This window comes from Sabethes cyaneus, chromosome 3 (genome assembly GCF_943734655.1).
Source record: "Sabethes cyaneus chromosome 3, idSabCyanKW18_F2, whole genome shotgun sequence".
In the NCBI taxonomy this organism is placed as follows: domain Eukaryota; kingdom Metazoa; phylum Arthropoda; class Insecta; order Diptera; family Culicidae; genus Sabethes; species Sabethes cyaneus.
The window spans coordinates 98928171-98953564 of record NC_071355.1 but is presented as its reverse complement, the minus strand read 5'-3'; the positions used below and the strand labels follow the sequence as shown (position 1 = coordinate 98953564).

General features: G+C 40.0%; 1 protein-coding gene across 6 annotated transcripts in view; it reads right to left on the bottom strand.

The window, feature by feature from the left end:
• Positions 1 to 468: 468 nt before the first annotated feature.
• The window catches only part of LOC128741558 (fasciclin-2), a 144457-nt gene continuing 119531 nt past the window's right edge, over positions 469 to 25394 (bottom strand). For all 6 annotated transcript variants that reach the window (XM_053837467.1, XM_053837473.1, XM_053837468.1 and 3 more), the window contains 2 exons: positions 12636 to 12837; positions 469 to 1810 (listed from right to left, as the gene is read on the bottom strand). In XM_053837467.1, coding sequence (XP_053693442.1) covers positions 1681 to 1810; positions 12636 to 12837 — 332 coding nt within the window. In that variant the 3' untranslated portion in view covers positions 469 to 1680. The remainder of the gene's footprint in view (positions 1811 to 12635; positions 12838 to 25394) is intronic.

Here is a 25394-nt window from a genome sequence, read left to right as displayed (position 1 = left end):
TGTGAAAAATAACCCGCAATGTATTCGAATTATTCACATAATAGTGAATTAATTTTGCGTTCAGCGTGAATGGGAATATAAGCATAAATCATATGCAGCACTGGGTTATAGAATGGTCACAGTTACTTAGCGACAAATTAGTTCTCATTGCCAAATTTGAACTACAATTCCGTTCTTGGTATTCTGTTCAAAATGATGAATTTTTTTTTTCCATGTGTGGACTCATTACTGCGACCAGTATAGTTGATCTATTGTAATATCGCCCGGGTGTTTGCTGTATGACCTGCACTGCATTTCTTTTTGCTATAATCGCTATTGAGTGAGCGATATGCTTATTAAATTTTATGCGTGCTTGCGTGTATTGGGGTTTACCCTTCCTTCAAAGCTTAATCTACTTTACCCACTTATTCCTCGCTGCCAGCACTATCCCATATTATAGCCGTCCCTGGCGAGGACTCATTCGTACCTCTGACCAGTACACTTAACTATAGGAGGGACATTTGCACTGTTAAGAGGCTTCAGAGGGTAAATATAGAATTCAGCACGAAGGAAGGGTAAATGGAGGGGCCTGAGAATAAACCCATGCTAAAGTCACTTGACATCGAGAATGGCTTGATTCTACTAAGATTCGAACCCACGACCACTCGCTTGTCAAAGCAGACTCGGTAACCTTGCGGCTACGGAGCCCCCCTAAAATGATGAATAATCACTTCTCAAAGTTAACCCTAAATATACACTGGAAGCACCCTGCTTGAGTCTCAATCCTCGCCTATCAATCATTTTTGAGTAATGTGTTCGTACATTTCCGTATTAAGCGCCTTCGAACCAAATAAGCTAGTATCAGCCCGGAATTTACATAGTACATATAGCATCGAAACAAAAATATTTACGATTTCATTCGGCTTTCGAACAATGCAACATGTGAGTTTGAACGAATGCGAGTACATCAAAATACTATTGTTTATACCATTCAGTACATTATTTACTGAGAAGTATTATTTTATTCCGCCTGTTAGCCTGTTAGCTGTTTGCCTGTTAGCTAAAAATTTAACAGATTATTATGAACCCCTTTCGAATAGTCCAAGCAACGGTTCTATCTTTGTATTTTGTTCCTTATCCACACATTCTTCCTTCTTTAATTTCAATGTAAAACAAACAGTAATACTGCCGCATCTACGATTAGAACGATTAATTTAATCGTTTTTACTTTGGTTAGCAAAAGCACACAATGCATCACTGTTCAATTATTCTTACGATTCAGGTATTGAATAATAATAGGATAATGATTCAAAGAACATCGGAAATTTATATGTTTATGGTTGGATTTTATTTAAACTTTTAGTAGCGGTTGCTCGACTATAGATCATCAAAGGAAAATTTGGTTCTAACTTCTCGAATCATAAAGTGTATACGAATTAATCCTTTTTCACGTCCTGCTCTAATAGCATATTACATTATAAATAGTAAGTAGGAAATCCGCTCTAAAACTAATAGCTAATTATACACAATTTTGTGAGGACTTTTCAGTTGCATCCCTTTCAGTTCTTCACCGCACCGATCCCAGCACGCTCTGGAATGGTTACCCTGGTCACAAATGCACTGTGGTCTCGTAATGTCATCATACGCCATGAAAACACCTAGCGTCGTCGGTTTTTGGTTGTTCACCGGCATTCGTCCAATTTACACTGCCGAGTTTTTGCCGATAATCTCGCCACTTCGGGTCTGCACTCCTCTGCCATCGAATTCCACTGACATGTTAGTTTTCACACCAGCTTCGGGCAAGGAATTCAACGGTTGCTTTTCGTCGTCCCTGTTGGAGATCAAAAATATGTTAGTGATGGTGCTTCACATTGAAGAAAAATTAATGGCAATGGTATGAAAAGATTAGAAGTGTTAAAAGCAGCGGTCCATATACCAAAAATACATTAAAAACTAAACATGCAATGATAAGACTATTTATTAAACTAATCATACGCTAAACTGATTGTTCGACTCACAAATAATCGAAAGATGTTCTTTCCCGAAACAAATACTATTAAAAGTGATACCAAGAATAGGACTGACCTAGTTTTACGAATTGTCTTTAAATATAACTATTCGGGGAATCTGACTATATACAAAAATGTAGGGGAGTGTCGTCGTGGTTGGGCCACGTTTTGGAATGCGCCCATAATTTTCCTTTCAAAAGGAATTTTAGAAATCTAAATACATAGTTGCGAAGGTCTAAGAATAAGGTATATTTCCGGAAAGTTTTGAACTGATTGCTTGAAAAATAAAAAAGTTATAGGCATTTACGTGAAGACAAAAATTGTTGTCATAGTCGGGCCATGCTGTACAGGTTAGGCCATCGCAGAAAATCTAAGACATATGTATTGAAATTCTATATAGAGACATGAAAAGAATGAATTCCGTGAACCACGGCTCATATAGGTACAAATACCCTATTTTAAATTGCATTTTTGCGAAATTCTGGCGATCTTGTAAAATCAATATTGCTACAATCGCCTTTTCCGAAGTGTACAACTACAATGAAAAAAAAACAACAAAGATCTAGGTTTTTATCGTCTTAATTTTGCTTTATTTCATCACATTTCACGTGAGTGACATTCTTTAGCGATTATTGCGCTTCTGCGCTTAAAATTATGGTGGCCCAACCATGACTAATCAAGTGGCCCGACCTTTACAAATAGCGCTTTTCTAGTATTTCACCTTGGCCTTCCCAAACACCTTACTGGAGAGATTTTTTCTATAGTCTTCGTGTACAGCACAACACACTTCATACATTTTCAAAATTTATCTCGATAATTGCATTTCATGAATCATTTCTTGAAGAAAAGTTCATTGCGCCTGGAAAACTTTTTTTGTAAGATTTAGTAACTGAATTCAGTACGGGTGTTTTAAATACACGATTGAAACTTACAATATTGTGAAAAGTTAGCTATCACAGTAAGAAGTTTTACAATGGTTGTATCGTAGATATCAAGAGTTACTAAAACTGTAAAATCGTGATGGCCCGACCATAACAGTGGCCCGACGATAACGACAATACCCTATGTATGTTTGTATACACTTTCATCAAATTTGACATGCATATATCTTATCATTAGGAAATCAAAATAAGAGGGAAGGGGAATACCTGACAAGAGAGAAATTCGAATAATGAAAAGGTGTTTTGTTTCTCTTTCATTAGGTATAGGGATTTCAAGAAAGAAAACCGAGTTTCATATTCCTGGTAGATAAAAAGGGGGACCACGAGCAATATCAGACACTCAGATTTTAGAAAAACTGATAAGTCCAAGTGGGCCAAACACATGCACAAATAGGCGTAAATCTAAACTTTCCATGGACTACATAACAATTATTCTGAATTTGGTATCGGAACTTTCTCAAAAGGTCATGTTTCCATGAATACGAAGTACTACATATTACATAAACTATACAGAATCTACAATCACGCCCATGCACAAAACAAAAAATCGTCTTTTAAGCCGACGACTACCTATGATACCACCTTCTCATTTTGAACGAAGGTGCAAAAATCTCTATTGAATGAACGCAGCATTAAATAAAGTTCTACAATGCAAACTGTAGTAACAGACCTGTCAAAAACAAATTCTTTGTTCGGGAAGGATTGAAAAAAAAATGAAACGCACAAAGCAGGCAAACTGAAAAGCTAATAAAAGTAAAAAAAATGCTAGGAATAGCGAGATAACGGTTTCAAGGTATCCTTACAGCGGTGTGGTAGCACCGAGTTTCACAAACGGTGGCGGCAGCGGCAACGGCGAGGGTGGGCGCTCCTTGATGAGGCTGCCACTGCAATAGGGTAGCGGAAAACGCCAACCGTATAGACTGGATTGTGGTTATAATGTAGCGATTTGTTTGGTTTTTTGCAAGTGGAGGTTTTTGTTGTTGTGTTGATGTGGTTTTGGTTGCGGTTGTTTAAAAAGTTTTGATATTTGTTTCAGGTTTTAGTTTCACATGGAAATTCGGTAAGGAATGAGAAAACAACGTTATGATGATGATGGTCGAATGATGAAGTTTACCATGCAGCATTAGTTGGCGAATGATGGTTAGGTGTGAGTTTGCGGTTATTTGTTTAGAAAACATAATCAACCTTATTGCAGTTAAGTCTACTGTATGTTGACATACAGGATTGCGGTGAATTTCGAAAAGGTTATTATATTTTCTATTTGGTGATAAGTATAAGACTATTGGGATGCCAATTTGAATTGAATGTTATTACCAAACTGTTTCTAAGCTTGCTTAACTCTATGAAAGAAGACACTCCGTGAAAATATGGTGACTCGGTTTCTCACCACGAAACGAATGCGCAACCATAGTAGTGTATATTCGTAAGAATTTGTGATGATTTCCTCCTAGAATCTTACACAAGTACACCATGAGGTCACCAAATCAGACAAAATCACAGATCGACCACCGTTTTGATCGACGGTCGGCACTTCTCAGACATTATCGAACATTGACACGAACCACTACTTAGTGATGGTTAAGATGCGCCAAAAACTCTCCGCTGTGAGCAACATACGGTATCGACGCCAGCCTCGGTTAGATCTCCCGCGGCTGAAGCAACCATACGTCGCCGCAAGCTACGCGCATTCACTCGAAGTTGCGCTGCCGGAAGAGGACGAGCCGGACGAAGCCCCTCTTGAGGACTGTTGAAACACCATCAAAACAGTCATCAGCAATGTAGCGGAGAGCTCCATTGGGCATGTGGCCCGGAGTCAGCGGAACGATTGGCTTGACGATGAATGCTGGAGGGTGATAGATGAGGAGCTCGATGCGCGGGCGGCCGGATGCGCAATGCCACACGTCAGAACGTGGAAAGACACAAACAGAAGAAGATGCAGCCAAACTAAATCTTTCGGGAGAAAAGCGCTACCTGCAAGAACAGAAATATGCAGAGTTGGAGCGGCTACATCGTTCTCAGGAAACGCGAAAGTTCTACCAGAAACTGAACGGATTCCGTAAAGGCTTTGTCCCGCGAACCGAAATATGTCGGGATAAGAATGGCAGTATTCTGACGGACGATCGTGAGGTAATCGAAAGGTGGAAGCAGCACTTTGACGAACATCTGAATGGCGCCCAGGCGGAGAACCATAGCGGTGGGGAAAGCGATATCGACGATGCAACAAATGAAGAAGCCACCCCCAACGATACGCGAAGTTAAAGAGGCCATCATGCAGCTAAAGAACAACACGTCAGCTGGGAAAGATGGCATCGGAGCGGAGCTTATTAAAATGGCACCAGAAAAGCTGGCCGTTTGTATGCACCGGCTAATTGTTAGAATTTGGGATACGGGTCAGGTACCGGAGGAGTGGAAAGATGGGGTTATCTGCCCGATCTATAAAAAGGGCGACAAGTTGAACTGTGAGATCTATCGAGCGATTACCGTTCTCAATGCCGCCTGTATTTTCCGCCAACTATCACCAATTGCGAACAGAATCATGGACGAGAACAACTTCCCCAGGAAGCGCATCAAACTGATTAAATCTACGATGGATGGTACACAGTGCCGTGTACCATAGGGTCGAGTTTCGGGTGGATTGTCAAGTTAATTCGAATCACACAGAGGTCTTCGTCAAGGTGATAGTCTCTCATGCCTGCTGTTCAACATAGCGCTACAAGATGTTATGAACCGAGCGGATATCAACACGCGGCACACGATCTTTAACAAATCTAGTCAATTCGTCTGCTTTACCGATGACATGGATATTATCGGTAGAACATCTGTGGCAGTGGCTGAACAGTACACCAGACTAAAGCGCGAAGCACAAAAGATAGGGTTGAAGGTAAGTACGTCTAAAACAAGGTACAGGCTGGCCAGCGGAACCGAGGCCGACCGACGCCACTTGGGCAATAGTATATTGATCAACGGCGATGAGTTTGAGGTAGTCGAGGAATTCGTCTACCTTGGCTCACGGTACCTTGGTAACGGCGGACAATGTTACTAACCGTGAGATTCGGATGCGTATTCTCAGCGGAAGTCGTGCTTACTATGGGCTTCACAAACAATTGCGGTCGAGAAGACTAAGCCCCCATATAAAGTGAACCCTGTACAAGTCGCTTATTAGACCGGTTGTTCTCTATGCGCTTGAAACATGGGCAATGCTTTAGAAGGACCTGCGAGTGCTCGGAGTTTTCGAAAGACGAGGGATAACAACAATCGTCAGCGGCGCACAGTGGTCCGAAAATCAAAATAGTTGGCAGAAACCCCATTTTGCAAGTATTTTAATTTGATCAAATAACTCAAAAGTGTTCTTCTACATTCCCATATGAGCCTAAATCCTTGTTTTGGTTGTTCGTTTCTTAGTTTTCTAAAAGCTATAGCCTTCTGAACTTGTTGAATAACATTTAAGCCGGTGAAATCTTTTCAAAAACACGTATAGTTGTTTCTTATAGGTATGTAGCAAACGTTGCATAAATATCGTAAACAATGACATATTTAGTTGAAAGACATCTATTTCAATATTATTGAGAAGGTTACACTAATTTAAAATATTATTGGTTCACCGAGTCTGGCTTTATTATGATAAAAATGAGGACGAATATCTAAACTCTTTCGAATTGACAGTCGTAACTTATGGAACCCGTCGAGTTCCGCTGCCATATTACTTTTAGTGTGCAGGTATACTTGTAAGGAACCGATTAAACCTAAATTTGCCTGCAACTTTCTGCAACTAAGAAAGTAAAGACAAATCTTAGAGAGGATGTATGAATTCATGTAAGAAAATTTGATTTTAACGGATAATCCTTGCAATGGTTTCAATATATGATAGTAGGCATTGATTATTCTGCATTGATTATTCCAGGATATCGTGGAAATGAAAGGGACAAGCATTAATATAGTTTAATAAACGGATTTTGGAGTATACTTCAAAGAAAGCTTCGTAGCGCAAAACAACAATTTAGTTTGTTTCGGGAATATCGAAACATAATGACGCGCTTCTAAGGCACATCTGATGCAAAGGCTCATTTCAACAGGATTTACAGGAGACATAGTACTCCCATTACATCTTATTATTAGGCTTGCATTTTAGATGGAAGACCCCTTTACGATAAGGATATACAAGGTCTAAAACTAATGTTTAATTCAAAAAGTAATCAAAAGTATTCAAAATGTGACACAACAGCGAAATAAAACATGGATCTGTAATTATCGTTCGCTGTATGTTACATTACATTAATGTATGCTCCAGTCTAAATTCGTTACTATCATCAATATATCTAATACAATAAATAAAATATGAAAAAAATAATTTCATACTTTTCAGTGGAAGAAACTAGAAGTCTAATATTTATTAATCAAGGGCATAGTAGAGGTCGCAAACAAAGCAATTACAAGAAAGTTTTTCTGGTTAATTTTTATTTGTTGTTTCATTAGTCAGGCCGATACGTATTTCGCCTACAACTTGCCGGCTTCATCAGTGTCTGTTTTGAATTTGAACTTTATTTGTATTTCTTTATTTGAAAACTTATTTAATAATAAATAGCTTGTCTATAAAACCATTCGGGTGCAATTAGAATGCTGAATCAAATGTACTGGGAAAATCGAATGAGTCGCTGAAATATGAAAAAATCTTTCAATAAAAAAGTACTTAAGCAATTATTGGATAACAATCCAATAAAATGAAAATGTAATGTTATCCAACCTTTCAGTGCCTTATAAGACAACTGAGAGTTATCAAAACAACTCAACCATTACTGAAAAACTTAACCAATAATTAATATTATATAATGGTAATAACGTGTATTAAAGAGTTAACTTATAATTTAAGGGTTAAGCACTAGTTGAATGATATCACATAGATCTCCTGAGTATATCAACCAACTTCGCAGAAGCCACCTATCCTCTAGGAGATCGTTTTGACATTTCTGCCAGCTTTTTGGACTTTCGGACCACTGTGCGGCGTACAGGAGAATGGAATATGGAGGCGAAGGATGAGACATGACCTCGCACAGCTCTATGGCGAACCCAGCATCCAAAAGGTAGCTTAAGCTGGACGAATACGATGGGATGCAAAAATACCGAACAACTGACCTGCAAACATAGTCTTTGCCTCAAATCCGGCAGGAACAAGACGATCAGGAGCGCGGCGACCAAGATGGTTAGACCCGGTAGAGCGTGATCTGGCGAAGAGTATTCGGTGTCCAAGGAATTGGAGAACGGTAGCCCACGCCACAACCAAGTTAACTGGAGAAACCTCGTTCAACAGGCTTTGTCTTAAAACAGCAAGCTACTTAAGTAAGTTATGTAAGTTTATATGAATCGGTAGTTGACAGGGCATGAAGCGTGGATGTTTAGTCAAGTGGTCATCAAAGACTGGAACGGGGGTTCTTCTGCTTATTTACCGTATCATCTATCCTTACCTCCTCGTAGTACCATCTGGAATACGATGAACCTAAGATAGATTGCGTAATCAACCCTGGAAACTAAGGCTGTATGCTGACAGGAAAGAGGACACTTATACTCCACCTCCGCTAACAGCTTAGAACCGGGGTGGCTCGAGCTGTATCAAGAATTTTTCTCCATTATACTCGATCCTGGGCTACTCGTTGGTGATTGATTGAGCGTCACGCCACTCACAAGTTAGCATCAACCTGGTTAAGCCATCTAGTACGGTGAAACCGTCTATTCCTGGTGCCAGTGGAGTCCATAAAGAGACCGAACTTTCTTGTACAATCTGCTCGGCCTGCCATAGATTTGTAACGACTCTCGCCAGATATCCGAGGTAGGAGGATTGGGTTACAAATCAATGAAAGGTAAGATATGGTAGGAAGAGGCGCCAAAGAAAACAACGTTCGCTCCTAGCGGACAGTGATTATTGACGACGATGAGCTCGAAGTGGTTGATGAGTTCATATATTTGGTTCTTTGCTCACCGTCGACAATAATATGGGTAAGGAGATTCGACGACGCATTCAAGCTAGAAGTCGAGCCTACTTTCCTCTCCACAAGCCGTCAAGGAGCATACACCACCGCACAAAGCTGACGTTGCACAAAACATGAGCAGCGTCACAACTTCAAGTACCTACATGATGAACTACTGGTCTTATTAAGGTTTTGTACGTTGTCAGCTTCGTACGACGGCATATGATTCTTGTTCGTAGCGTTTTGCGAAGCAGCGTCAAAAGACCCATTTTGCCGCTTGAATATACCGCTACATCTAGTGTTGTTGTATAAAGACGTACGGAGAGTGCCTGCCAAGCACATGACAAAAAGATTGCCATTGCGCATACAAATGCTCATATATGGTATGAGGAGGTTTTTCGTCCCGTTGCTGACAGAGAAAGCTTCCCTTCTACAACAAATGACAACATACCGGTCTGAGCAACTTCACCGAAGCCAGAGGAGCAGATTTCATTTGTTGATTTTTCTCTATTTCATAGACTGAGGCCGTCATATAAAACTCTTATGCAGTTTTCAAGAAAGACGCTTCACAATTCTGGCCCATGATAGGCGCTCAAGTGTCAAAATAGCGGGTCAAACATCGGACTCATTCCTTGATTTAAGGTGGTTTGATCCTGGTTTGATTTAAGGTGATGAGCTATCGAATTGGCTGCTCAACATTGCTATTGCATTGAAAAGGCAGTACAGAAAAGTAGTACCATCATCACAACTCCACCACTATCACTCGTGGAAGTACGCGACGCAGAGAGCAATCGCACGAACCTGACTGCTAATGAACTTACAAACGACCTAACGAGTGCATGTGATACAATCATGTTTAGTAACGTGCAGCCAATGGACGGTCGTCGCGCGGTATACTGGTGAAATGAGATCATTGGTCTCCGCTCCAGGTGCCATAGAGCGAGAAGACTCATGGAGAGGGCCCGAACGGTTGTGGATGGAGAAGCGCGTGGGGCTGAGCTTAGAGCGGCCAAGTTGGCGCCTAACAAAGAGGTTTGGTGTAGCACCAAATCCTGTTTTCAGGAGCTATGGCACGATGCGAACTTAAACACCTGGGGCAATGCCTACCAGGTGGTAATGATAAAGATGAAAGATGTATCGACTCTGCAGGAGCACTGTCCATAGAAGCTAAAACTTATCGTGGAAGGGTTATTCCCGCTACACGATCCAGTGACCTCCTCCCAGTACAGTCTAACTAATAACACCCTCACTCTCGTCACGAATGAGGAGCTCATTGCGGTTGCCAGGGGTTTAAATACGAAATACCTCGTTTGCACATCATGATATGTTTAGAGAGACGCTTCATATCCACCTAAAACTATGTGAATTTCCACACAAATGAAAAATACGAAGATTCCTCATCGTACAAGCTTATTTGCCTACTTGACACGTTAGGGAACTTATTAGAGCGAGTAATCATGAACAGGCTTCCAGTTGGCCTCGAGGTATGATGCTGGCCTAATAAGCCAGTCGTTGTAAGTCCGAATCCCGGCTGGGAGAGGCTGTTAGAATCAATAGGATCGTAGCAACTGGCCCTGCAATTGTTCTGTACTCTAACAGCTGACTGCGAAGTCGTAAAAAAACAGAAGGTCAAGTTTCGATAACGGAATGTAGCACCTAGGCTTTGCATTGCTTTGCTAATCCTGAACAGGCTAATGCCCGTTATGGAAAGCGAGACCGGGTTGGCAAAGCCGCGTATGGATTCCGCAAATCAAATCGTACTTATAGAGAGAAACCCTAGTTAGGCAGGTGACAGAAATTGTGTCTTAGTCACAATTGACATTTAAAACGTCTTTAACAGCACTATTTGGGGAGCGATCGCCCTGGGTACCAGACCAGATGAGGTTACCAGACTATCTATGCAGGTTGCATAGAAGCTACTTTGAGCACCGGACGCTAGGTTCGCCGCGACTGATGGTGTGAAGAAGTATAAAATGACCGCGAGTATTCCGCAGGATACGCTTTGGGACGCCAAGGGGGTTGAGATTAACAGCTTTGCCGACGATATCATCCTCAGTGGTGGAGTTTCTCGAAGATCTTGCAATGCTGACATCAAACGCCATAAGTATAGTAGAAGGATGGATGGCTGGTATCAATCTACGATTGGCTCTCCATAAGACGGAAGCTGTGATGATCAGCAGCTGGATGGGACCATAGACTGATCTAAAACATCTAGTCTTGGATCGGTAGAAGGCATGGGGAGGCAAAATTTTACCTAGCATAATTTTGTCAGACCATGGGTGCTTTAAGAAGTAGCTACATAGATGTGTAGGGACACCCTTTTGCCCCGTTTGTACTGTAACCAAGAAAACTTCGGAGCATGTGATGCTTCACTGCCCGCTCTTCGAAGGTACTCGGTGCGAGATGTTTGCCGTCGTTGGAGTAGACACCAACGACGACAACATCGTTCAGAGAATTGGGGCAGAGCAGCGCACGTCGAGCACAAGCAACTCGGGTGCAACGACAGGGATAACAGAGCTTAACAATATGGCTGGATAGGTTGTTAGAGCCGGTAGTAGCTAACATAGGTTGTGTGCTTAGACACTTCCTTCTCCCGAAGTAATACCTAACGATAGCCCCGGTAACCTGCGAGGACTGGGCTTATCATACACGCTGCCAAACCGTCGGTTTCCATATACGACTGATAGATAGCATTGTAGTCCCTCGGCTGTTGAAACTGCTGTGGAGATAGACGGAGAAACTATTGAAGAGGCCGAGGATTTTGTTTATTTAGGTAAATTACTATGACGACTTTGTGAACAGTGAAGTAAAGAAGCCGATAGTGGCTGCAAGAAGGGGTTTCTATGGATTGTGAATCCAGATGTACATCCGGTGTACAACTTTCTTACGACTCTTGCGCAATATAAGACGGTAGTTCTCCCGGCGGTACTGTACGGTAATAAAGCGTTGCCGTTGATGAAGGAGAGTGAGCAACGAGTTCCTGCCGCTCTTGAGCGTAAGTTCTTACAAACTTGGCGGTTTGCAAGAAAAAGAAGGGTGTTGCTATGAACTATGATCTATGAACGAAATAGTAGCTGACTAATTTCTTGCAGATTCCGTTGAATATCTGATCCTACTTCAAAATTTTAATTATTATAAAGCTAAATCAAAGCTCTGAAAAGTATTTAGAGAAATACAGTTCAGGATATATTTCATTAAAGTAACAAACTTTCTAGATTTGGAAAGCCATAAAATAATTACTTACAACTTATTGATAAATTCAAGCTGTTACTCAATGAGACATCGTCAACGAGGTTACTGAAATTATCATTTGAAGAAGGTCAAATTTTCTAGGCCGCATTGCTAGAGACCCTTAAATTACATATCATGTCCATTTTAGCAGCAATATTAAATTTACTTTCCATAGTAGACACCGAAATTCATTTACAATTATGAAGAATGAAACCGGCTGTAAAATTGTCTCTCACTGGATTCCACTTGATAGGTTTGTTAAGTCAAATGTAATGTTTTTACACTCTACATAGTTTTACTGAGCGAAAATTTACTGTAGTTGAACAGTAGTTACAAGTTTTCGATTCCGGGTGCAATTAAGACAAAAGACACCGCAGTCACAATGAAACCAAAATTGAACATTTTGAGTGACCCGGCAAAAAAAAATTCAAAGCAATCAATTGTTGGCATCACAATAGTCTTCGCACAGGTCGTGAGATAATTACTATACTAACTTTTAGTTTCTTTTCACTTACCTTCCCAGTTTCTCTTCGTCTCCGAGCTCCGACGGCGATCGCTTCGTTCTTCTGCACATCGTTGCCAGCAGACCGAGATTGCCTATCAGGCAGCACAGGATATCGATGACCAGTAACAGCAGCAGGACACAGCCGACCACGATTCCGATGACGGCGGCTGAAGAGAGGGCATGTTCGTCTACTCGCAGCACCACGTCGATACCTATCCAGTTCGATTTATAGTTTTTTTTTCATAGAACAGAATACACCAGTTGGAGAAAAATGGAAAAGCGAATAAATTGGTGGAAGGAAAAAGAAAAAAATGCAATTAGTTCGGAAACCTCGATTATTTATTTGACAAATTAAAACCAAAACTTAAATAGAAATTCCGATAGACGGTCGAAAAGGGATAGCGGGTGAGAAAATTAATTACAGAGTTATAATTAAATGTACATTGCAAACGGGGAATATATATTGACTCTACGCAAAGAACGGATGAGTGTCAGTAACAATAACACAAAGTCAGTGACAAATAAAACTTGTGCGGAGAGGCAAATCACAAACGCCGTGTTTGTTGCAATTTTATACAATATATCACTATGTCAGTTAACAACGGTGAAACAGAAAGATAGTACGCAGTAAATAAGTGATCAAGAAAACAAAGTTTATTAGACTACAATACCTAAGTTTGTTAAAAACTGTTTAGAACATGCTCATTATTTACATTCCTTCTATCAGAAATTTGTCGATTATTTGCAATTTGAGTTTTTAATTCAATGTTCTTGTTCGAATTAAATGTAGGATTTTCACAGATTGATAAAAACTCCAAAGATAGAAACACCCACGCGCTGTCAAGCTCGGAAACGCCACGAGCAGCCAGGACTCAGCTACGGAAGTTTTGCCAACTAGCTAAAGGGTAATTTCATTACGTAAAAGTGTGGTTGGAAAGCAACGTTTTCACCAGGTCGGCTGTTGGCCGGTCACATGGGATTCTCTTTAACCTCTTAGCCACACAGCATCAGTATCACGACCAGTTGGAGCACAATGCACCAGATAAATTACAGCCTAGCAACGCGAGTTCCCCCGGTTCACCACAAAGCGGCGGAAAAGCGGAAGTTGAACTTTTACATTACACTTCCCTCTGTTCGCGCTTCCATCGTCTTGCGCTCCCGTGTCGGTTGTATACTTAAACTTAAAGAGGGCTGGCCGTAGTTATAGGACACTGGCACTGGCCAGAAAGAGGGATTCCTATGACAGGGGCGTCGCGTAGGAGGCGCTTTTATTTTTGGCACAATTACTAAAGAAGACCATAAACTCAATTATTTGTTTATAAATATTAGTGTTAAAGGACTTTGCAATAATATCAAATGCTTCGGTTTGATTTATCAAGATTGTCTTTGTTTACGCCCATGAACTGGGTGGCTATAAAAGGTAGTTACACATAGATCCTGTGCGAGAGTAGCTACTTATGGTGTCGAGTTAAACAGCGCTGTGGCTAGGGTAAGACTAATAAGTTTCATTACTGCTTCTCACTGCGGGATGCTAATTATACTTGACTATGCAAGCTACACCGTGTGAATGGAGCTCTACCTGTATGTTGCATATATGTAACTACCCTAGAAGAGAAATTACTACCATGGAATTAGCAGAATAAATGTTTTACGGGCGACTGGGGTTTTAAACTCTCTCTGGTTGAGAGTTTTTTTTTCGAGGATCTGTGCATTGCTCGCAATAGCAGCTGTGCCGCGTTGCTGGCTGGATGTGCACACCGAAAAGTAGATTTTAAAACGGTTTCGGGAGAGCTCACTTCTCACCATATGATACGAAAATAGTATAGCTTCTAAGTTGCGCAGAAACGAAACGATAGTTCCAAAGCCTTCGCATGAAGTAAGCTGTGCCATTGACCTAACTAACCAAATGCAGCTTGTACCTGTTTGGAAGCATATTGGTACGAGAGATGTCATAGTCATAGATATTGTTAGTAATTTATAGCAGGTAAATTTGAACTCTCTGAAACCGTTATCAATGCTCGTTATAGTTGCATATACTGATAATAATTGCAGCAGATTATGAACCAGCATCAGGGCTTTCACCTTCGTTCATCGCAACTATTTTTGTTTTGCTTTCCATTTGTAACATTTCATGTTGAGACATCACAACGGATTATAAATAATGTACAAATTGTCTTGAAACGGCAATTTTATTGATCGCCGTTTGGACAGTAATACACAGAAAACCATGCGCCTCCATCGACTAATCAGGCGCGATGTAGTCGCATGTGATGTGGTTTGAATGACATTAATATAATTGCACATTCGTTTCGAACAACAGGAAAGGAGATGTTTTTGGTTAGAGAAAATTCTAAGATATATATTAAAATTAAACTTTTTATTACAAACGACTGAAGATGATGATCCATTTTTATTTTGGCGAGAGAAAGAATGAAGGAAACACACATAAGTTTAGTAAGTTTAACCATTGCACCAACTCGAACTTCCACCAATGAAACTAGAAACAATTTCCTTTCCTTGCCTTGTATACAGTAAGAAATGTTAATAATTATTATTCTACGTGAAATGTAATCAACAGGCTAAATAAAAAAAATTAAGTAGCAAACACATGCAATGGCAAGAAACAATGACTAAACAAACTGTGTCAAGCTGTTAATGCAACGTCGTCGATATTGTGTTCCGATTTGTTTTTTGTTTGTTGGGTGTTTGCAGACCTTTTGACATAACATCGATTTTTTTTCGTAGAATTATACTAATGTTGAGGCGTGTAGTTGGATGTAATCGTAAATATGCCTATTTCTAGATGTGTACATCGAAAGCGAGTGATACATAGTTTATGGAATATTCAAGTATAACAAACGACAGACAAGTTTGATTTTCGTCACATTTAATACAGACGCTATAACCTAAAGCCGGATAGTGAACCTAAGACTTATGTACAATGAGTGTCAATCACTGCGATTTTGGTTAAATCTAAAATACGCTATGCAAAGTGAATCAGGAAGGTAGTTCTAGAAACTGTTAATCATTCAGTAAGCTTTTTTAAGGTAAACCGTCGAATATTTGTTTTTATAATCGATTGCTGGCTATAGTTACCTTTGATTGGCTGGCTCTGCTTGCGTTCTCCGCTCTGAATACCTGTCACAAACACACAGAATTGCGGTATTTTTACCACCAATTGGAAAACCGCGCAGGTGTTGAATCGTTACACTTTTATTTATTAGTCATTAATAATTCAATCCAGCATGTCCGACTAATTGAAAATGCGGCGCTGCATTTTCATGAAACATGTGCAATTTGCGAATACTCACATCACATCACAACTGGCACCCACAGAAAAGCAATTATTTGATTGTTGATTCCATCTCGTTTATTTTATTTTAATTTTTTTTCCTGTTTACCATCTATTGCGAACCATTATATATATACATCGTTTTTGCGCCATTAAGGTAACCTCTTCTGTTCAATTATAATTCGATTATTATCCGGTTTTTTTGCTTCTCCCATGACTCAGTATATTCAGCAGTCAATATTATGTTATCGTATGAAAATGACACCTGTTTTCCGTAATTGTTAACATAAATATCGGTTGATAATTGTTTCGGCAAACTCGCTTTTAATTATATTTTGGAAAATCACAATAATGCACTGAATTCGCTAAGGATCGACTGCAAAATGACTGATGACTTGATTTTTAATTGAACGTTTAATACATATTATTGTCATTTGGTGCAAACCAAAGATATGTTTATGCAGGAATATGTTTTGTGAAAATGGGTTGATGTGTATAAAAGGGTGCAAAATGATTCTTTGTAAAAGAGTTGCTTTTTAGGTTTTCAAAAAAATTTTGACGACTCTATTCGATGGAAATTTTGCAATGCGTGAGCGGAAATGATAAAAATTTACTACGCTTAAGGAGAATTAGAATTAGCGAAATACGATTCGGTTGTTATAGATAATAATCATTATGGACAAATCCTTGGAAAGGAAATTTCAATCTCGTTCGACTGACAAGACAGCAAAATAAAAAGAGGTCGAAGTTCCCAAACAAAATCCAGGTTATGCATGAAATCTGCAGCTGCGGTCTGAAAAGTGATGCGTTTGTAACTTTTGAAACCATGAATCGGGAAATTTATCGAAAGGATTGCGTTCACAAGAGGTTGATTACTATTTCCTCTAAAGATAACAAAAAATACGCAATCGTTGATGATCGCGTTTTTGCAATTCGGCACCACAGTGCAGTGGTACAACGACAATAACGTCAATGGCGGTCCCAAGGAGTGGAATCCGATCATTAAGCCGTAAGCTAAAGCCTAGTAGGCAACTAAAGAAGAAGGATTGAATTGCAAACGGGTAAAAAAAGTGCAAGCAAGTATGGAATTTGGGTTGCAAATAAGCAAAAAAAAAACAGCTGGTACAAAGAATGATAGGCCGTGTTCGAGGAAAAGATAGAGTAAAAGGTTGTGATTAGGCTTCATTCTCGGATTTTTGCTCAGTAGATGCTCATTTGACTAAAGCGCCTCAACTAAACAGAATTTGAAAAAGTAATGTAAAGGGCGATTGTAGACCTAATTATTATCAACATTATTGTTAACAAAAAGTATAGTTCTATCTTTTGTATTTACGGCGCTATGGGGCTGCTACCCCGTTGGTAGCAAAAAGAGCGCTCATTTGGCTACCAAGGGGGTAGTAATCGCGTAGTGCCGTAAATACAAAAGATAAAAGCATACTTTCTTCCACAATAGTGTAGATAATAATAAGTTCTACAATCGCCCTTTACACTACTTTTTCGAATTCTGTTTAGTTAAGGCGCTGTAGTCAATTGAGCATCTACTGAGCAAAATACCGAGAATGAAGCCTGGTTGTGATAAGGCTTAAAGCAAAATTCGCGTGTGCGATTTTTTTCGTATTCAACCTTTATGGGCATCACATGAATTAAAAAAATGGTACAATCTCCACTCCGACTAACCTACAAAATACCGAAATGACCAAGCTATTGTTAAAATGTGGAGCACTACAGGGATGTCTTTCTACGCCTACGTGATGTTATGCGGCGCCTGCACCACAACTATACCCTAGCATATTCGTCACACTTGATCAAGTATTTCGGTTTCAGTTAGGTGCATAGCAACGCACCCATGATACAGATAATTTGCAATAAAATTAACCACCATTAAAGAAGCTCTGTAGCCGCAACATTACCAAGTTTGCTTCGACAAGCGAGTGATCGTTAGTTGGAATCTCAATAGAATCAGGCCACTCGAAGTCAAGTGAATTTAGCATGAGTCCATTCTTTGGCTCCCTTGTTTTCTCTTTCTACGTGCTGAATTTTATATTACCCCGACGAAGCGTCTTGACAGTGCAAAAGTTACTCTTATAGTCAAATGCAGTGGTCAGTCTGGCCAGAGATGGCTACAATTGGAGATGGCGTGAGGAGCGTTGGCAATACCTGAAAATGTTTCATATGCATGCTGGAGTAGCTAAGCTAAAAGATGCGAGCTTGAACGTCTGTTTCCCAGAAGTGGGGCGGCTCAAACAGCGTCTCGGAGCTGTGCTCGACACTTTTCGGATGCCATACGGTCTTTTCGGCGACCATAAACTCTGATTCACGAAAGGTTGTCCAACGCGGCGAAGGCTTGCACTTAGAGGACGTCACGTTTCAACATCCAGCGATTGATGACAGATGTTGTGGCCCGCCAGAAAGCTAGATCACATAACAGCAGAAACAAAGGGAGGTATAAGTGGTTTGTGGAGAAGCCTCCATGATGCCGTTCAGTCTAGTGCGAAAGAGGTGGTAGGTACGAAGCGTGAAAGACCGCGTAACAACTGGTTTGATGACGAGTGTCAAAGAGTGACAGATGAGAAAAATCAGGCTAGGAGTCGCTTGCTCACTGCGGCTACATGTCAGAACAGAGAGACTAGAGCTGTGGAGAAAAGAACCCACTGTCTGCAAAACCGCGAGTGCGGGGAGCGCGTGCTTACCGGCTCAGAGGAGACATTCCACAACAACAACACACGTAGTTTCTACAGAACGGTGTAGCGCAGAGATTTTGCCATGCCTTACTGACAAAATGGCAGTAGCAGCCAGGTGGACGGAGAACTTCCACTCATTGTCAAATGGAGCGGTAAACACGGAGAACAGCAGGAACAGGATAATAATTGCAGCGTTGGTTCAACACCAACACAGAGGAAAGTTAAGAAGGCAATCAGTGAGCTGAAAAACAGTAAGGCTGCTGGGAAGGACTGTATCCCGGCTGAACTTCTAAAAGTGGGAAGCAAGCGAAAGTGACTGTACAAAGCAATCTACATTGTGAATCATTGTGAAAATCTATGAGGAAGAACAAATGCCAAAAGAGTTGTTGGGTGGCCTCATTTACCCTATTTTCATCGAGTATAAAAACTATCGAGGCATTACATCGCTCAATTCTGTCTATAAGGGGCTTTTCCATATCCTTATGTGTAGACTGGGACTGTTAGAGGGGTCCTTCGTCGGCGATTACCAGGCTGGTTTTCGTGTGGTTCGCTCCACTACGTATCAGACGCTTATCCTGCGTCAGTTACTAGACAAGTTCCGGGAGTACAACTTGCAGACTCAGCATCTGTTTGTGGATTTTGAGGTGGCGTATGATTCAGTCAACCGAAATGAACTGTAGCAGATAATGCTAGAACATGGTTTTTCGACGAAACTAGTTACGCTGTTTCGTGCGACGCTGGATAGGTCAAAATCAAGCGTCGGAATAGCGGTAGAGGCCTCAGCCGTTTTCGTGACGTTGGATGGACTGAAGCACGGGAATGCACTCTCAAACCAGATATTCAATATTGTCTTGGAAGGTGCAATACGAAGAGCAAACGTGGAAACCAATAGGCATTATCATAAGCAGTAAATCAATCGCTTATTAGCGTATCTAGCATTTTATACAGCACGTTGCTGTATATTAGCTTTTTGATTGCGTAGCTGTTATAAATTGGCATGAAAAATTCTATTATAAATCTTCTTGTCGGTAATCAGCTGGCAACAAGCATTTTCAGCATTATAAGAGGGTTAGCAGTAAAGTAACCGTATATGTTGCCAAAGTAGCATTAAAGTAGCAATTAAGGTGACTTAAACTCTTATTGGCTTGTATGTAAATAGACCAAAATTAGTCTTGAAGACCACCATAAGAATACAATAAAACTCACATTGTTGCTTGGGCTGAAATCAACCGTAAAGCAGTGGAAGAGGCCTTTAGCTTCCATTAGCGTCCAAAATTCATGTCCGTAAAGGGGCACCAGGTGGATTACTGTTCTGTAGAGCACCAACTTTGTGCGAATTTGCAAACTACGAAACAGTTAGAAGATAGAAAGCGCGATTCGCGGCTGCAATTCGTCGTTTTACGTCGAATTCCACGTTCCCTGCCAGCAACTGTATACTTCATTTTGGCTGTGTTAAGTACCAATCTCGCGGGAAGCAGCTTGAGGATCGAAGTGAGTAAAGTAGAGCAAGAGTTTAAGGAAAGGTAAACCCAAATACACACAAGCACATATAAAAAATAGTAATAAGCAGAAATATTCTCCCTTACAAGGTTTCGTGATGAATTATCAAGCCGGCTTCATAGAAATTCGTGCGACTGTGGATCTCGCTGTGCATCACATCTTCATTGATTTCAAAGCAGCATAAGATACAGTCACTCTCGCAGAGTGATTATACGAAAATAACAACGAACCATTAGCAACGCCATTTCCACAAAATTTCCAGGATTTAGGAAGAAGAGAAACTACCGGAGGAGGGAATGATATGTCTACATAAAGATCTATCGGCTCGATTGTTGTAATTAGTGTGGCATTACACTGATCAACGCCGGCTACAAGGTGCTCTCTCAGATCTCTCTCCAATAGCAAGTGATATCGCAGAGCATTATCAGATGGGCTTTACGGTGGTCCTTGTAATTATGGATCAAATTTTCACACTCTCAAAAATCCTCCAGAAACATCGACAGTACAATGTACCCACGCATCATATTTTCGTGGATTTCAGGACACCATACGATACAGTCGAGCGCGAAGAGTTATGGCAGATAATGCTCGAGAACAGTTTTCCGGACAAATTGACGCGACACCCCGCTTTATGAGAGGAGGATACGAAACCGGGGAACTATAACGTCTGCTAAGAACACGAACCTGGTACTCTAAAGCTATAATTCGAGTGACGTGTTTCGTGTGCATGGAAACAGGGTGACGGCTTAGTTTGCATATTTTTCAGCAGCTCTTGAGGGAGTGATCCAACGAGCGAACATCGTAACGAGGGGCATGATTTTTAACAAGAGGAAGCCAACTCCTAGGTTTCGCAGACGACGTTGGTGTCATAGCCAGACGTTAGACTATAAGCTGAGGCAAAGAGCATTTGGCTAAATCAGTGATGGTCAAGTAGCCGCAAGTAGCTCTTAAATATGGTCCTTACGGTTAACGGACTGGTTTGATAGATGATGAACAGGAACTATAGGTTGAATTTATTACTGTCAGAAGTCATTTCGGGCCGCGGATCTATTGAGGAGATCTGATTTAGTCCACATTATGCTTATATCGTCGCCACTACTGGGCTAAATATAAATGCTTCGAACACCCAAAGCATGGCAGGTAGAGGCTCAAAAGAAACAAACGCGCGCCCCACATAGACGATAATTGTTGACGGCGATACATTAGAAGTGGTAGATAAGTTCGTGTATTTGGGATCGATAGTGTCCGCGGACAACAGGTCTAATGAGCAGATCTACCCGTGCATTCAAGCAGCTTCATTCACTACCATTAAGAAATATACGCCGCCGTATGAAACTGATTATCTACAAAAACCTTATTAGAGCGGTGGGACTTTATGGACGCTGCTCATGGAGGACATAAGCGTCCTGGCCGTGTTTGACCGGCAGGCGCTACGGACGATATTTAGTGGAGTACAACCTGAAAGCGGAGAGTGGCGGATGCATATGCATTACGAGCTACAGGAACTGCATCGAGAGTTTCCCATCGTACATCTAACGAAAGTTGGTTGATGATGGTTGGCCAGGCACGTCAAAAGGATGCCGGACGACAGTTCGGCGAAAACGGCTCTCTTCAACAACCTGTCCGGAACCAGGAACACAGGGACCCAACGTGCGAGATGGCTCGACTAGGTCGAAAGTGATTTACAATATAAAAAAAATAAAACGAACTAATAAAACAAATAATCAAACTTGATTATTGCAAGATTCAAACAGTCTTTATTGCAATTTTCTTATTCCGAAAGCAGTTTTATGCTTGAAACAATAATACTGCTCATAACAATGTATTCACTATTCACCAGAACACAATGAATACATTTTTACGAAAAGAATTAATGTTTTGAGCATAAAACTGCTTTCGGAATCAAAAAAACTCAATATAGACTGTTTGAGTCTTAAGCTAAACTCAATTCGTTTTCTGTTGAAGCACAGCAATGTACGCTCTGTATAGTTTTTCACACAATGAAAAATAACATAGGTATACAATACACCTAGTACTATGCACCAATGAGCTTATGAGTACTGTTGTTAAACAAGTGGCTAAAGAATTTCGCCTTTGATCAAGGAGTCAAGAGTTCATAATGCCAATTCCATTCAAAGGTACGAAAAGTATGCAGAGCCTCCTTCAAAAAAGAAACTGAAACGGTGACTTAATACTGAGACTGTTTTAAAACATTTCGTTTTATACATCAAAGATAATGTTCGGCTTTCAAAAGGTTTCGAAAATGTTGAAAGCTCTGTTTACTGACATACATTATTTGGTGTTTATTGCACCTAGATTTTTAGGTGCCCCAATTTTTAGGTTTTGGTAAAGAGTAGACGGAAAACAGGCAAATGATGCTCATCATCATATCGAACAAAATCAGCAATCAAACTCTACATGGCGAAAAACGTGTGCCACCTCCAACCCCTACACACAACGAAGTAAAGGAGGCATTTAATTAATTCAACTTTTGAAAACAAGCTCGAACCAACCAAATTAGGCATCCATGATGAGAGAAAGATAGTTGAATTTGGTTTTGCAATAAACCAAACTGGCACTTCAGACAGCAACATGTTGTTCCGGAAACGAAGCCAAGCGCTGCCATTTGCGTAGTTGGTAACATTGTGCCGTTCATGGAGTGTATGTACCATCAATTTTAAACTTTACTGCGAATTGTCTCTGAACAAATGGCAATTCGTCTCGGCAAACTATTTCGACCAGGAAACTTGTTCTGTAACAATGTTACGGAATTCGCACACACAGGAAAGAGAGAGAAAAAATCCCGTAGCAGATGTTGCGCTCTATAAATTCGTCACACTTTGAACTCTTGCACTCTGTACGCCCTTCCAGCCCACTCACTACTGGTGACCGAAGGCCTCCAGCGCCTTCCGAGCCCAACTGTTTCAGTCCTATTAGGATATCTTGAGGACCAAGTGGTCAGAGTTGCTGTTGTGGTTTTTGATTACTTGTTTATTTGCTCGAACACTGGATGTGGTGATAGGGATAGATAGAAGTTTGTTTCAAAAATAGGCAAACTTTTATCGCACTCTGGACCATCTGTTCCGTACAACTTGGCAATGGTTTTACGTTCATCCGGAAGTGTATGTTTCAATAAATCTGCTAAATCGCTAAAAAAGAACATCAGAAACATGCTGCTAATTGGCCTAGTTGGAAATATATTATACCCACAGATTTTGTACCTTCAGTTTCAACCATAATTGTTATTAGCTGCTAATGTACCAGCATAGAAACAAGTTTTAGCTTATTTTCAAAAACTAACAAACTATTAAGTTTAACTGCCGATCGCTGATTTTTACGGGTGAATTCTAAGAAGGAATTGTAATTCGTCAGTTATGCTAATATTAATTCTTTTTTACCGAACGCAAAAAATTCATTTCGATAAGAAGCATTGATAAATCAGTTTCTTAAGTTAACGACAAGCTCCCAGAAAAAATAATCAAAGATTCGGGCTACTAAAAGCATAATTGCCGTCTCTCTTGTTTCTTAGCACCGACAGAGTTTACACTTGGGTAGATTTAATTTCTGCCGTTTAATTACTTTTGAAAACGGTTATAAGCACTAGTGATGCAGAAACAATAAAAAAAATCCCTGCACTAAAAGTATATGACTTGGAATGTTGTTGCACGGCAAAATGCAACATCACAAAAATAACATCAAGCCAACATTAGCTGCAGACTTCAGCACAGTTATAATTACGATTATAGCTGTATTACTATCGGGATGCATAGGGACAGAAGCTACGCGATAGCTTTTTGTTTCAAAATGTTAATTATTTACACATTAAAGTAAATTAGTCCTCAATGAACGCGGTGAATGGGGATCGCGTACAACTTTTGAAAATGAATCTGTCTCCAACCTAGAGTGACATTGATGTGCTTTGTTTGCTTAGCCTCAATACTGTCGGAAAGAGTGTTTTGAAACTAATTCATTTCAAGCTAGCGTACAAAGTTAGTAGGGCGATTCATCTCGTTTGGACAATGAGTTATGCGGACTCTATTTTAGACATTTATGGGAAAATTAAAAGGAAATGTCCAGAATAAAGTACGCCTTTGATCTGAAATATAACTTGCCATGAAGACTGTATATAATTTTGAGCATATAATCGCAAAAAAGAAAAAAAAGCAATTGAAGATCCTATCAATAATCAGAAAGATATGTAATTGATTGCAAACCAAACAGTAACGTTGATGTGAGAAATGAGCATTTTGAAAGCTACGTGTTTGTGTAAATGTTCGTGAGCTTGGTTTGTTGGTGATATTTACATCAACTATAACTATTTACTAGCAGGGTTCCATTATGTACAAATATGGAAGATATTTCTATTTGGAGGTTTGATTGATGCAACTTTTCATAACAATTTACTATGAACGATGAAAACGATTTCTTTAGTTTCCGTATGATTTTCTTTATCTAAATTCGGATTAAACATTAACATTGAAAGTATCCTTCGTAAATTGATATTTGTCCTAACATTAAAAATAAAGTAAAAATTTTTATACAAAACTAAGGTAATTAAAGTTATTGCAGTCTTGATGAGCTCCGCAGTATATCTTTTTAAGACGTTTTTACATGCATCAATATGCATTACATGTTATTCCCAACTTTTTTTTGTTAAGTTATCCATCATCACGTATCTACGGTATTTTATTGAAAACGACCTAACGCTCAGCTAAAACAATCAATTTTGACTCAAATTGGCTTTATAACCTACCTACACATATACAACGAGTTACTAACGTGTAATATAAATTATTTAAATACGATTCAGTACCACAATCTGATGAAGCCTATAATAATTCAATCCACTAGCTATCTCTAATCAACCTAAGCTTTTATGCGAGAATTGCTTCGAAAGGTTAGCAAAAGTAAGCGCTAGTTTTTTACACTGTTTCATTTCGTCGTGATTTTTCTTGATTAATTGATTCACCGTTATTATTGGTGGTTTTTCATTATTTTCGCTACAAAATGGTTGATTGTATTACTGGCGTGGAAAGCTTTACTGTGTTTTTTTAAGTATTTGGCATTCGGTGCAGTAGATGCACACTTCTGCAATAACAGGAAAGTAATGCATTGTACTAGAGATGATTTGGTTTCTACAGTAGAAAAATATCTTACTACCTTAATCGTGCACAAAACCGGTAATGCTTTACTAGGGCAAATTAGTTTTGAAAATTGAAGAAAACTTCACATTAATCATCAGATTCGTGATCGCAATGCAAAGCTATTCAGAAGAATTCAATTTGTAAGAATATTT